The sequence below is a fragment of the Manis javanica genome, chromosome 1 (genome assembly GCF_040802235.1).
Source record: "Manis javanica isolate MJ-LG chromosome 1, MJ_LKY, whole genome shotgun sequence".
In the NCBI taxonomy this organism is placed as follows: domain Eukaryota; kingdom Metazoa; phylum Chordata; class Mammalia; order Pholidota; family Manidae; genus Manis; species Manis javanica.
In genome coordinates this window covers 217,747,044-217,762,643 of record NC_133156.1, presented here as the reverse complement: position 1 = coordinate 217,762,643, position 15,600 = coordinate 217,747,044, and the positions used below count along the sequence as shown (strand labels likewise).

The following is a 15,600-nucleotide window of genomic DNA, read 5'->3' as shown; positions in this document are numbered from 1 at the left end:
CCGGCACCTGAGAGACAATTCCCCAAAATATCTGGCTTTGAGAGCCAATGAGGCGCTCGTCCAGACCTGAGGGGCGCAACTACCTGACAACAGCTCTTAATGGGCCTCCGCGCAGGTTCACTCACCCCAGAGCTGAAAGCAGAAACATGCATTTGAAAAGCGCCCAGGATTTATGTGTAAGAGGTTCTTTCGCTAATGGTAGAGCGCGGTGGACCGGGAAGGGCCTGATGAGATACCCCCAGGGCAAAGGAGGCCGTGGCCGCCGTCTTGGCTCCTGCACCCTCCCTGCTCCAAGCTCAGGAGCGTCGGTATGTCCCAGAGGGAAGTCTTATAGCATCGCATCTGCTGCCCCGGTTTTTGCATCTGGCTGCTCAGGGAATGCCCCTTGATCACCTGGCCCTGGTGGCCATGGAGCTGGCTTTCCTGGATCCCACGGAACTGTAACAATCGGAGACACGGTTCTTGGAAGACTTCCACCCGCTGGGCGCACTGCAAAAATGGCAGAAAACACCCGTCTAGTCTTCCTGAGAAAGAGGCCTATTTGTCCTGGATTCGGCCTGGGAGGCAGGCTTCAGGTTTAGCCCACAGCTAGAGGGAAATAGAACTGCTGCTCTCAGGGACACCATCCTTGCACTCTCCCCCTTCCTCACTAGCGCTCACCAGGATATCCCCGAAAGGAGCTTATTTACTCATCTGAGGCCCCAGTTTCTGCCACTGTCGTCTGGGGACACCGCCAGATCACCTGGCTCTGGTGGCCAGCAGGGCTTGCGCTTGCAGTCCCACAGGACTGCAGTTTAAAAGCTGCTGCCTCAGGATCTGGCTTCCAGTCAGCCTGAATGTAGGTACTGAGGTCCCCCTTTGGGACACTGACAAGTCTTGACACACCCTCAATTACAGGAAGCCACTATGAATAAAATAGGCTGCTTGGACAATCACCAAGGTTTGAGAGACAACCAAGAGCTAGAGAAGGGTTGAATGATTAAGGTTCATCTCAATAAGGCCACTTACTTCCTCAAGACTGAGACAGGTGGCTGTTTTCATCTAATGCACAGAAACCAACACAGAAATGAAACTGGACCACTAACTTATACCAGATATAAAAAGTTAACTCAAAATGGATTAAAGATTTGAATGTAAAACCCAAAACTATACAACTCTGGGAAGAAATCAGGTGGTAAGGAAATCAAGACTCACCACAATGTCAGTCTTGGCAGTAATTTTTTGGATCTGTCTCCAAAAGCAAAAAGAAACAAGTGGGACTACATGAAACCAAAAAGCTTCTGCACAGTAATGGAAATCAACAAAATGAAAAAGCAACCTAAGTGGGACAAAGTATTTGAAAATCATATACTTGATAGTGGGTCAATATCCAAAACATATAAAGAACTCATAACTTAAAAGCAAAATTTTAAAAACTGACTAAAAATGGACAGATCTAAATAAACATCTTCCCAAAGATTAGACAGATGGCCAACAAATACATGAAAAGATGCTCAATATTACTAGTCATAGGGAAATTAAAACCTCAATGAGGTATCACCTCACACCTGTCAGAATAGCTAATATCAAAAAGACAGGAAATAACAAGTGCTGGTGAGGATATACAGAAAAGGGAACCCATGTGCACTGTTGTTGGCAAATTTGATGCAGCCACTATGGAAAACAGCATGCCTCCAGAAATTTAAAATAGCACCACCATATGATCCAGTGACAGTTGCATTTCTGAGTATTTGCCCAAAGAGGGCAAAACACGTACTTGAAAAAATATATGCACCCATGCTCATTGTAGCACTATGAAAACCTGTATCCATCAATGGATGGATAAATTATGTAAATATGTTTGACACACACAATAGAAGTTTACATATTGTCATAAAGAAATAAAATCTTGCTGTGTGGACACAGATGGAACTTGAGGGCTTTGTATTAAGTGAAATAAGGCAGAGAAAGACAAATACACGATTTCAGTTATATGTAGAATCTCAAAACAAAAAACATACAAAAACTCATAGATGCAGAGAAGAGACTGGTGGTTGCCAGGGATGGCAGGTGGGCAAAATTTGTGAAGGTTCAAACTTCCAGTTATAAATAAGTCACATGGATATAATGTACAGCAGTGACTATAATATTGTACTGCATGCTTCAAAGTTGCTATGTAAATTAAAAAATTCCTCATCACTGGAATATTACTCAGCCATTTAAAAAAAAAAGAAATCCTGCTATTTGTAACAACATGGATGGAGCTAGAGGGTATTATGCTCAGCGAAATAAGCCAGTTAGAGAAATACCATATAGTTTCACTTATTTGTGGAATATAAAAACAAAGCAAAACAGAAGTAGACTCATAGACACTCAGAAGTGACTAGTGGTTACCATGGGGGAGGAGTTGGGTGAGTGGGTAAGGGGGATAAAAGGACACAAAAATTCTCAATCATAATGTAAGTTGGTCACAGGGATGGTAGTACAGCATGCAGAATATAGCCAGTGATTCTGTAACATGTATGTTGTCAGATGGCAACCGCCCTAGTGGGGGGTGATTTAATATGAGAAACTGTTGAACCACTGCGTTATATATCTGAAACCAATATAAGATTGTGTATCAATACTCCAATTTTAAAAACCCTCATCACAAGAAAAAAAAACATACATGTGACTTTATGGTAACAGATGTTAACTAGGCTTACTGTGGTGATCTTTTCACAAAATGTGTAAGTAACAAATCACTGTTGTATATCTTAAACTAATACAATATTATATGTCAAATACACCTCAATTAAAAAAAGATGACATGATATTCTTTCTTACATAAATGGAAAAAGACATTGATTTAAAAATACCAATAAAATTAAAAAAGCTGTATCTCTTCTCATATCATGTGATAAAAGAAACTCAGATTTAAGTGTTGTTTCAGATTTGCAGGATTGGCCCTACTGTGGACACAAAGGAACCCCATTCAAGAAGAAACTACAATCCATTTTTATTAATGAATTTTTTGGAGGTAAAGAAAACATATTTACATACATGCTTACAAACATTTGCATAAGTTTTTTTCATTTGGCAAAAGAGAAAAACATTATTTACCATAAGAATGAAACCCAGTCCCTTTATAAATGGTCATATCCTCCCTTCACCCTTTCTTAAATTCAATACACTTCAAAGCCTACTTACACTGACAGAGGATGAAGAACTAAAGTAGTATAACTAATGTTAGGACGACTCTGTTAGGAGATAATGCTATTAGTTCTGAGAACTAATAAAGATTATAAAATACAGACATTGCTTATGTGCAGGGTCCTATTCTCCCTGATGTGTTTCAGTGAAGGAGGAAAGTGAAACAGAAAAGGAGAGCGTGAGAGGGAGAAAGGCTAAGGAGGTTGGTTTGGGCACAAGGAGTGTGGAAGGGTTGTTTTGGGAGGAGGAAGAGGGTGAGCATAAAGATCATAGAAAACCACTACAGGGGTAGAATGTGCCCAACACCGTATCTGCTCACAAACATGGGGCTGCTGTTGCATAAATCTCCTGTGCTCATCTCCACTAAAAAAAAACCATGAGTAAGAATACCAGAGAATGAATAGATTACCTACTACCAGAACATTCAGGGCTACTTTAAAGAAGTTTCTCCCAGGTTAAAAGCAGTCTCTTCAGGACCATAAATGCAGGAGGATGGACACAAATCAGTGTGTTTTCTCTTCGTATCAGTCTTTTATCTTAGAGGAAATGTCTTTTTAAATGTTAAGAGATAATAAGCATTATAGAATTAAACTAGCAATACTAGTATTGAATTACCATTGTCAATTAACTAAAGGGGAAGAGAAAAATAAATCTTGGCATTGACTGCTTTAGTTCCCAAATACAGACAAGATAATTAAAACATACAGTATCCTTTTCTTGGGAATAGACAATTTGTCTTCAATAGGGTTTACAGCTTTGAAAAGAATTTTGACTATTCACATTAATTTGCCTTATAGTTTCTTATAAACCTCATTCTCATTTGAAAGAACATTATTCTTCATTTAACATGACAAAATCCCCATACAAATCTCAGTATCTCTGTTTTGCTACAAAATCCATCTGTTACTTTCCTGAGCTGATCTGAAAATGAGTACAAAACTTGATAAAGATTTATTCTTTAAGAATATTAAGTGCTGTAAGCTCTGTTTTGAGAGCGGGAAGTAAAATATATCTCCTTATCACAGTATTGCTTATCTGGGGCAGAACAATTAAATTTCAGTGAAAGTAACTCCTTTCAATTGTCCAGTTTTTCTAAAATTGTACAGAAGATGCCAGCAATGTAGATTTTTTAAAAAGAGTTGGGAAAAATAATAGGGAAAAAAAGCTAAAGATCTAACCAGAAAGCTTTTGTTACCATAGAGTATTGAAATTACTATAAAATTTCTGCTAAAGAATATTTTTCTAATATTCTAATATTTTTCTAATATTTCATTTTATAGAAGTAACTTCAGTCATGAGTTGGTCACAGAAAACTGAGGCTATTACGGACAGCCATCTCTTCAGTTAAAGAGGTAAAATTTAAAGGAAAAACAAAGGAACATGTAAGTGGTTATGAAACACTGAGGCAAAGTTCCTTTCAAGTAGTTAAGTAGTAACGATTTAAATACTGTATATTTACACACATTTCTATTACCTAAAAAATTACTTAAATCACCATTTTAAAAGCAAGCTTAAATGAATGTGGAAATATAAAAGAAAACTTAATGTAAAACCTCTACCATTACTCTTAAAATGTAAATTAGTCAAGCAACTTTGAATCTAATATTAACTCTACCATAAATATCTGAAACTGATATCCTCTAGATATTTGACCATGAACTCCATGCACACAGCAGACCTAAATTTTAGCCTGTTTTAGTACTTTCAACTGGTTTTGCTTTCCCCATTCAATAATGTAAACATTTAGTTAAAATAACTTGAGATCATGAACGTGAAAACTTTAACAAACAGCAAAAAATGCAAATCAGTTACTGCAAAGTGCAATATTTTCCTAATCCAAAACAACTGAGTCCTAGAAAGTACAAAATTAGGTGTGGCAATTATGGAGATCTGCTTCTTAAATAGAAAAATTTTAAATATTTGTTAAAACATGCATCATTGTTTTTCTCTGACAACTATACCAAGTAGAATTTTCAAGAATACACTAACTCTGCAAGATTCATCAGATTAACAAATATCCAAAAACAGCATTGTCAAATACAAGCATTTAACATAAATAGGAGGAAGCACTTTTAAATGATAAAAAGAACAGGCTGTGTTTCAATACTTAGTACAGAGTTAAAAGTGGCAATATTGGAAAATATGTAAACTTTTGAAGAGAGAATTTTTCAAGCTTTTTTAAATCAAGTTATCATGAGATTGCTCACATTCAACACAAAAAGTCATCTTTCAGTGAAGATATTCCCCAAAATCATTTTATCTAACATTCTTTATAGAAAGCATTTAGTGTTTAGCAAATATAGTCAGCTTTCTTGATATACTTTAAAAATTCTCTGGTTCTTCACCAGATTTTTCAATCTATCATATTGAGATATTTGAAATGCCAAAGACCCTGATTTAATTTAGTAAGTTAGGAAGATGTTTAAATTGTCTGAAAAGTAACAAGATTTATTTTTTGAAATAAGAGAACTTATTTCAAACAAATATTTAACTTTAACAAACTATAAGTTTATTCTAATATGTCACTGTGGAGATTCTGGGGAGAGTTTCCCCTGTAGAGCAGTTTGATGTGTCCCTGGAAAGAGGCATACTTACTCCTTTATAACTACTATATTTTTCGCCTAAACCATATTATCCAATCTAATAACCCAGCTGACCTTTCACAATTTCTAACAGACAAATACAACCCCAAAAGTCATGAAATGTCCTGACATATATTCAAAAGAACTTGGCAAAAACTGAAGATACCATAAGGTAACTACACTAAGGAAAAATACTCTGTATATACTCTCACATTTTTGCTTTAAAAAATGCAGAGATGTTTAAAGATGTTCCTTTAAAATCAGGATAATTAATTAAAATATATTCTTTGAATGTTTTGTATTCCCTGTGGGAAAATATTTGTGCATGCTAATCTTAGGATGGCCCTATTAATGGAACTATAAACTTGCTTAAATTCATCTAGGTTGCATCTCATAAACCAAATCAACAGAGCATACTTTTCAGACATATAAATCACAATTTTACATGGGAAAAGAAGACCAGTAACTAACATATACTTAAAATGAATACAAATTTCCATCATTTTTTGAAAACATAAAAATCAGTATTTTTAATTTAAAAAAATTATATCAAAGAACTATAAAAGATACATTTATAATATACTAAGTTTAGCATAGAGCTTTTTCCATTTATAAATTCCATATTCATTAATCCTTAAGAAGCTCACAAAAAAGTTTTGATTTAACAAGAATCACAGAATAATCTTTGGGGAAATTTTCCAGGAATTATTTTTATCCTTACAATAAATGTTAAGCAAGACTAATCCTGGTCCCTGATTGTGAATAAGATGATCCTGGTAAGAAATCAAAAAGTTGGGTCCAAGTAAAAAATAATCTGTAACTTTGGTTGAACCAAATTCTAATTCAGTTTCTACCAAGACAGATAACCCACTGTGTTCTTCTTAAGTCATTCGGATAATCAGCCTTTTTTTTTTTAAGAAAAGAATAAACAGATCTGGTACAAAGATTTCCACACAAGATAATTACCTTGAATTTCTACCTAACATTTTTACCTTGAATCTTTCCTATATCATAAAATGAAACAAAGGAAGTTAAATTGAACATGGATGTGAAAATGGAATATTAAAATAATTGTTTTAGATGTTATTAAAGATAATTACTTTAGAAAAATCTTCCTAACATATATCTAACAAGAACACTAATAGAGTTATTTCCCAAATCAAATGTGTTTTAGAAACAGACTCTGAGACAAGGATTCAAAGACAAGTCGCTCGTTTTGGAGGGAATCCCAGGAAACATTGGTAAATGAATGGTGAGTGAGACAGAAAAGAGGAAGAAAATAAAAAATACATATTTAACAGTTTCCTGCTGTGGGCAGTGAAGTTCAGTCCCATTTAAACTCTAGCAGACAATGAGAAATATGCCTGCACATAACCAGAAGGGTAAGGAGGCTAGAATAATTATCTAGCTCCCATCCATCACTGGCTGAGGGCTGCTCCTGGGCCATTATCCTCCCAGCCCTTCCAATCTGCCCTGTGTGCAGGCGAGAAAATCCAAAGCAGAGTTGCAGGAGCTTGCATGACACTTTATGCCAGGCCTGGAATGGTGAGAATCAAGTGTCGCTGCAAAGCCTCACCATCAGAAAGACTCAAGTAACAAGTATCTTAAATTTCACTTTAGTCACTGTCACATTACAAAGGAGAATGCATTTTACTGATGCAAGCAGTAGAGTAGAAGTTTTGAAGTCTTAAACTTTCCAGCAAACAAATCTACAGATTAGGAGTATTTTAATCCACCAAAAGAGTTCTTAAAATAATATTATCAACTATATTTCAATAAAAAAATTTTGCCTACATTAACCAAAATAGTTATTTACATGAATGATTCCCATTTTTATTGAAGTTGCAAACCCCATTACTATGTGAATTCAGAATGCTATGTCAGACAGCCAGAACCAAAAACAAAACACAGAATAATGATATAGTGTTTGTAACACACAGGACTAAAAATTAGAAGAGCTGAATTTGTGTCATAGCTCTGACACTATTAGCCATGCAAACTAATATGTCATATTATTTGTATGGGCATCAGGTTCTCTAACAGTTAACAGTAAGGTAATAATAGGTGGCCTGTTTATTACTGAGGAAAGAAAGAGTTGTGAAACATTCTACAAATCAAAAGTACAGTATATCAAATATTTTTATTGCCACAAAAAGTCAAAGGTAGAAAGGCTCTTATGAGTCATATTATTCAATTATAGCTCATATTAATAAAGAAATAAACTCTGCTCTAGAAAATAGCAGTGATTTATTTCGGCAAATTAGTAGCAACTCACTGGCAAAGATGAAAATGGATTCCAATGCACAGCTTCTAGCACTTCTCAGTATCTTTCTACTTGAGAGTTGGCTGGATGTCATTGGAAAGCAGCTAAAGCCCATTTTAGTTGTTTTAAAAACTATGCAACACTTTTCAGTAGCAGTAAACACCACAGGATATTTCAAGATCTGAGCTACAATCATGTGGCAATGGTTTCACACTTACCCGATCATTTAAATTACCATTCATTTCACTTGGTATTACAAAGAGCCTAGGAATAGTAAACTCTACCATCTTTTAAAAATTAGTAAGGAGGCTGGTTTCCACAATTAAAAACTGAAAATGAAACAACCCAATTAAACAAGTGCTTCCAGTGAAACGGTTTACACTTTCCTGTCCTTTAGAGAACACTTCACATGAAGGATGCCTATGTTCTCACTTTAAAATTCAGTTTATCAAATTGAACAAACACACCAGCTGAACATCTACTATGTGCTAGAATCAAATGGATAAATTTTAAATGGAAAGAAAACTTCTTAGAAAAATATTTTCATTTATAAAACTGTTAAGGTAAAAATACTTTTATTAAATCTAGTACAATGGTCCAAGTATTTAATTTTAAAAACTCACAAAATTGTCTGTCATTCAAATGTCAATCATGTATCATTCTAGTTTTTTAAAATTTTCATCTTGTTTTAATACTTTCACTTGAATGTATATAACATCACATTCAGTAATTCAGAGAATATTGTGGCCAGAAAAACTAAAATATTTTAGAAAGTTTACATTTAAAGATCAAAACTCAGGTTTTGCTCAATAGCCGAATACACTTGGCCTTCAATAGTTTCTTACTAATGGTATCTATATTCTCTTTGGTTATGTAGGATGACAGGAAAAAAATGACATCTAGTAAAGTTACAACATTACTTTACAGTATGAAATATGCATTTGAACATAATTCATAATTTATAATGAAAAATCAACTTGCATTGTATTATGGCTTTCAAAATCAGGAGAACTGGCTTTAATTTTTTTTCCCATTATTTTTATAGGGTAATGGACAAAAGTGCATCAGAATTAAAAACACACCGAGTAATGGGTACAAACCACATTTGGATCACCACAGAACCCTTGAAAAATGACAAATCTAAAACTCTAAGGTTATTCACAAAGTACCCAACAGGTGGAATTCATTAATGACCTAATGATAGCCAAACAAAATCCATCCACAGCAGTGATTTTAAAAGCAGAAGTCCCAGTTAACAGCACTACTTGAGGGCACTTTTACCAAATACATAGCAAGGTCAGTGATGATGATGTGACATGCCACTCAGTTGTATTTACAGGGCAGGAGAACAGGAAGAGATCAGAGAAAATTTATCTGTCAGCAGCTCCTGGCTCCCCTTCTAATATTGTGACAGTAATCGGTATGAAAATAGCAAGCTCCCTCAATACTTTTTTCTGCTCCTGATATGGCTCTGTTTCAGATTGAAGCAGCACTCCTGTTTAAGAAAGCTAAGTCACTTATTCAAAGACCAATTTAAATTTGTTTCAATAAATGATAGTTTACCTTATATCTAAGTGTTTTAAAAACCTTCCAAAAAGTATATTAATTATTCTATTCTACAGGTCCAGTGTTTCATCATTAACAATTCTTATTCTTTATGCTCTGTGTTGAAAGTTAAGGTTAAATTATCGAAATCAATTTTTATTTAAAAGTTATTTCCCTTAGCTGTTTTATACAAATGAAGTGTTTCATTTTATTTTACTCAATTCCATTAGCTTTCTTTCAGCTTGGAGATCCATAATTTTAGATCTGTACCAATAATATACCCAGGTGATGCTGATAGTATAAAGATCCTACTTTGAGAACTGCTGATCTAGTTTCTGTTTGAATACTTTCAATAACTTTATGATGGAGCTAATTTTCATTTAGAAGTTCTCATACAGAACACTAAATTTGGAACCAGAAACTTCCTTTTTTACAATTAATTTTTCCATCTAGAATAAGTTCAGAACCCCTCTATTCCTTCTTACACATGGCAGCTACTCAAATATTTGAAGAACATTCCCTCTCTTTAAACTTGTCTTCTCCAAAATTGCAGGGTCTTTGACTGCATCCCACTCTCCACAGCTCTCAGGCCCTCCATCATTCTGGTTGCCTCCCTATGAACATTATAGTTCATATGCCCCTCTTAATATGTGGTCCTTAAAACTTAACACAGTAATATGTTTCAGTCTGAGTATCAGAGTGCATGTGGTTTATTACATCCCCTAATCAGTAATAGTTTTATAACCACATTAGTGTGTATCACAGCACTTCTGAACTGCTCGTCTATGGACTGATACTACTCCTTGACAAAGTTTCAGTAATACAGAGTAAATGTCAAAAGAACAGTGTAGTAATTTTTCCCATCAACTTAATCAAGTTTATAACTCTCTTATTACGAGTTTCTGTCCTTCCTAAATATTGGTGGGGGAGAAGGGGAGAAGAGAAAGAGCAGGCAAATCTTAAATAAAGTAATGGTAATGGAAGATGGTAGTAATTTTTCCCAAGTCTTTATGAGGCAACATAAAGTTTCACATTTCACAGTCTCTCTTGAATTGCTGGTCTACTGTCCTAGAATACTCAGGTTAAAAAATTCACCTGATCCACCCTCTGCTACCATCTAGGTACTGAAGTGCTTAGAATAATTTATATAATTTGCAACAATCAGAAACTCCACTTATCACTTTTGATTAATTTATGTCAGCAAAGCAAACCTCCCAATGGTCTCCAGCAGATAAAAGGGTGTTTTAACACTAGTCCCTAAGAGTTCCTAGTTTCTTTTATCCACTCCCCACTTACCTTTATAATCCTAAATTACACTCAAACCGAGCCAACTAGACTACACCAAATTAAGAAAGGGTTAGGATGGTAGAACCTTACAACCATTTGTTGAAATTTGTATTAATAGCCAATAACTTGAACTACAAGTGACCTACCCCATGTAAGACAGGGAAAGAGCAAACTATGATCTATGGACCAAATAAAGCTCATGACCTTCTTGTGTGAAACACAGCCACACACACTCATTTATTTACACATCTGTCTATGGCTGCTTCTGTGCTACAATGGCAAAGACAAATAGCTGGGACAGGCCTGCAAAACCCCAAATATTTACTTTCTGGCCCTTTACACAAAACATTTGCCAACCTCTCATCTAGGGTAATGAACTATTTACTACCAAAGAGAAACTTGAGATCTGCAACAATAACCAGTAACTAACTCAGGACACCTACCATCCACATTGGAATACAGAAACAGTGGAGTATCTGAATAGTCCTTCAACCTATTCCTGAAAAGTTGTTGCCAGCCCAAGATAGAGCATTTACTTACCTGTTCACTGACCTAATCTTTGACATACATTTGTCAAGGGCTTACTAGTGGAATAGTGAATGAAGAATCCATGAATATACTGCTCTGTGCAAACAATCTAAGATTCAAAAAGGTTACTACAAATAAATGTGTGTAATAAAGAAGAAACTGTACAGGACTACATAATAATTTCCTTTACATTTCAGACTTCAAATACAAAATATTTTTAAAGGCACTTCAAGTAGGAAAGCTTACATTCAACAATTTAGGTAATATTAACTGCATTAAATAATGCAAATTAATTTCCCTTTTGTGTCAAAAAGACTTTCATTTTCACATATGTAAAGTTGAAATAAAAAGATAATGCTTCTAAATTCAATCATCTAAAGTGACACCAGAATCTCTAAATAGTGAAGTCACAACATTAAAGTACTTTGAAATCGGAGTCCCTAAGAGATCACCTCCAAATTTTACAGATAAGAAAGTTTCAATACAACATGAAATATTTATGGTGAGAGAACTGATCAGTAGCAGAGACAGAACTAGAACCCAACACTCAACTATAAGTTTGAAACTCTTTCTACTTTATGACTGAGTATGAAAGATATGCTCATAGTCTAGGAAAAGGTAGAATGATGAAATATTCTAGAATTTTAAATGTACAGTGAACATATTCATTAGGGCTACAGCTCATTCAACCTAAGCAACACTCTCCTGTTTTTTATTAATCAATAAACTATAAAATTATAAAGGAAAAAAAGATTCATTTTTAAGCCACTCTTATTAGAATATCAAAAGAACAACCAATTATTTGCTTAACAAATTGTCAAAGATTAGGAAAGATAGTAATCAACAGTGGAGAAGGGACAGAATGCTGGGTACTCATAAATTGCTAATTTGGTACAATCTTGCTGAAGGGTAATTGGCCACATTTTTAAAGAGACAAAACAGTTTCACCATCTAAACCAATTATCCCACTCCCATGATTTTTTTTCTGAAAGAACTAGTCTACTATAGAGATCAAATTTCACATACAAGGTGTCCACCCCACTATTACCTATAATTGTGAAACATTAGAAACAATCTAATATCCAAAGAACTGATTCAATTATGGTATATTCATACAATAAAATATTAGGCAGCCAGTTTTTAAAAATCACATTTTCAAAGACATGGGGAAATCCTTATGATAGGATATTGTTATAAAAAGTAGGGCATACAACTATACGGTCAGTATAATCTCAATATTGTTATTATGCACGCATACACTCATACACATAAGTAGCATAAACAAAGACTGAGAGGAAATACAAAAAATATTAACAGTGTTATCTCTGGTGAGACTGCAGATAATTTCTTTTTCTACTTTCAGTATTTTCTAAATTTTCTATAATAATCATGTTATTAGTTTTATACTCAGAAAACATTAAAAAATCACCAAATTTGAAATTTTTATAGTCTATATAATAAATAAGGAATAAATATAGTACTCAAAAGCATATCTAAATGATGAAAAACAAATCATTAATATGTAAGAGTATAATTTCCACCCATGTAGAGGTGGGTAATTTTGAATCCAAATGGTAACATTATTTTATCTCAATTCTTGAGTATAGAAAGCTGACATTTAATAAATAAGAAAAGCAAATCTTTAAATAAAATTGGTGCAAGGCATCTAAAAATTGTGCTATTCTGGCATAACACTGAAGATATAAACATTCTCCAATGTAACATAAATACCCAGTGTTAGATTAAAATTGGTAAAATCTAGTATATGCATGGTGGCCAATATTAAAGTAACTAACTGAATTACATATTTTCCCTCAAATGACTAGAACGGGTCTATGCTATAGGAAGAAATACAACACCATACCATTATTTTAGTTGGAAGAGCCGCACCAAAAATCATAACAAAAAATTGTAGAACAACTTTTGGTTACTGTTGTTATTATTAATGATTATTAATGATTTCTTGCTAAAAATTCAAGTAAGAGTCAAATTGCTTAAAGCACTAAAAAAGGCATAGCAGCAGTGTATGGTCTGCAATGATTTGAAAAACACAAACACTCTTCAATGTTTCCTCATTTGCAGACTACTGCCTATCAAACACAATCTTTGAAGTTAAAGACTACATGTATGTTCTTTCATCAATCTTGAATTTATATTCTACTACAATAGAGTAATGACACAAAGTGATGTCACACACAAAAAGGCAAACTATGTAATTTCAAAAGATAACTTTGAAAATATGGTTCTAATATCTGTGATTAATAAATCACATATGTAAAATATAAAATACATCCTAACATATTTTTACATAGGAGCTGAAGTTTACCACTTTTAACATAAAAATTCTGAGATGGATTTAATAAAAAAACAATTTTCATATATACCACAAAGCAATAAGTTTAAATCAGACTATTTTGATTTGTGTAGCCCTTTATTAGCAACTAAAATAGAAGGTATCTGTTGTACAACATGGGTAGTAATTGACTATAACTGGAGATTTATTATATTTTAATACAGATCATTTATAAATGCAATTTCTTTATTAAAAAGCTTCCACCCTTTTTTTGTTTGTGTACAATTTGCAAAACTATTCTGAAAGCGGAATATATGTGCACAAGTCTGCAAAGAGTGCAAATTTAGGATATGGTAAATGCTTTACAAGTTACTTTCAAAAAACTGTCTGCCACAACTGGGCCTTTACACTGCCATGGTGTTTGATCACATATTTTGATGCCAGCCTTCCTTCCACTGCCTAAACTATAAAGCATTTTTTAATGAGTTGAAATTAAGGAAGGACTACACCTACTAGAAAAGAAGAAAGTTCTATTAGTTTGAGGTTTCAGAATCCCCCCAAACCAGGACCAGTATCTTGGTAAGGGTTAGGCTGGGACCCCAGACAGAGTATGAGTGTGTGCAGGCGGTATCCCTGAGGACTCAGAGCTTCAGTGGACCGTGAGTGCTCCAGCTGCATAACTCACTGAACTGTCTTGCCAGTTTCTACACTGACTTGACTGGGCATAATTCAAAAAAGAAAAGCTCATATTCATTCCATTCTTCTGGAGTTCTGTGATAGCCTAGAAAAAGAAAAATTTGATCATTACAAACATATAAAAAAGTGAGCACTCTTTCAAAGTGTTGGTGGCTTAACTTTGTTCACTTCACAACTGAAGCCTTGATCTTATCTTTAACTCTTCATTTCTTGAATTTGTCACCTTACATTAAATAGGAAAAAGAGAATTCCTTATTTCATTTTCTCAAAGAACTTCTTTTAATCTAGCTTCTTGATAAACACCAGTCATCTTCCACCCATTATTTAATAAATTACTTCATAATAATTTTTAAAATAACAACAAAAGAAACTATAGTATCTTTTCCTCTAATCTCTCAACCAAATTGTGGCCACTTCTATTTTGAAATGTTGGAGTCTTTTCTTTGTCTGACTTTCACTAAATTTGAAATGCATATAAATTGAGTTCTAGGTATAAGGAGCATACTGGAATTTTTACTTTACTTGGGAATTGGTTCATCATTTGCTTGTTAAAATTTTGTTTGATCCAATTCAGACTTGAGAAAACAAGCGTACCTTATTCTAGTTTAAATTTCAGAAATCAGTTTAATCCCTTAATAGGCTTTTCTTCCAGTCAATGAATATTGCTTAAGAAAAAATCCTTTCTAAAAATGTACAATTTGCTATCTTTCAAATCACATTAAACTAACACTGGACTTCATGTTCCTACCATAGACCATTCTCCATTATTTCTCTGCCTCTCCAAACAATGAGTCCATTACTTCTTCTTCCTGTTCCTAAGTGTACACTTTCTTCTTTCTTAAAGAGTCTCCCATTTTCTTTCAAGAAATCCATACTGTTTTATTAGAGGAAAAAATACAATCTCTTTCAAAAACTCAAGCTAATCAAAATTCTGCCTCTTATCATTCTTCAAATGAAGTATTATTTTGTTATAAAGACAAAAACATGAAATCTGTCTTGCATTGTTAAATTCTGAGTATCTAAAATTCAAGAGCAAAATCTTCCATTTATTTATATAGAGTCTAGAACGCTAAATATTTAAAACCAAAATATTAGCAAGGTTACTTATTGGAAGTCTCTTGGAATATTACTTCATCTATATTTGTACAGAACATACAGGAATCAGCCAAGTCAAGAGAGAAAGTAGGTTTCTATTCTAAATAACTTTCTGTATTTAAAAAAAAGCACTGGCCTGC

The 15,600-nt window shown here is 34.0% G+C and overlaps 1 protein-coding gene across 5 annotated transcripts in view; it reads right to left on the bottom strand.

The window, feature by feature from the left end:
- Positions 1 to 2,952: 2,952 nt before the first annotated feature.
- MEMO1 (mediator of cell motility 1) overlaps positions 2,953 to 15,600 on the bottom strand; it is a 128,432-nt gene continuing 115,784 nt past the window's right edge. For all 5 annotated transcript variants that reach the window (XM_017662624.3, XM_037009394.2, XM_037009392.2 and 2 more), the window contains one exon: positions 2,953 to 14,450. In XM_017662624.3, the coding sequence (XP_017518113.1) occupies positions 14,319 to 14,450 (132 nt within the window). In that variant the 3' untranslated portion in view covers positions 2,953 to 14,318. The remainder of the gene's footprint in view (positions 14,451 to 15,600) is intronic.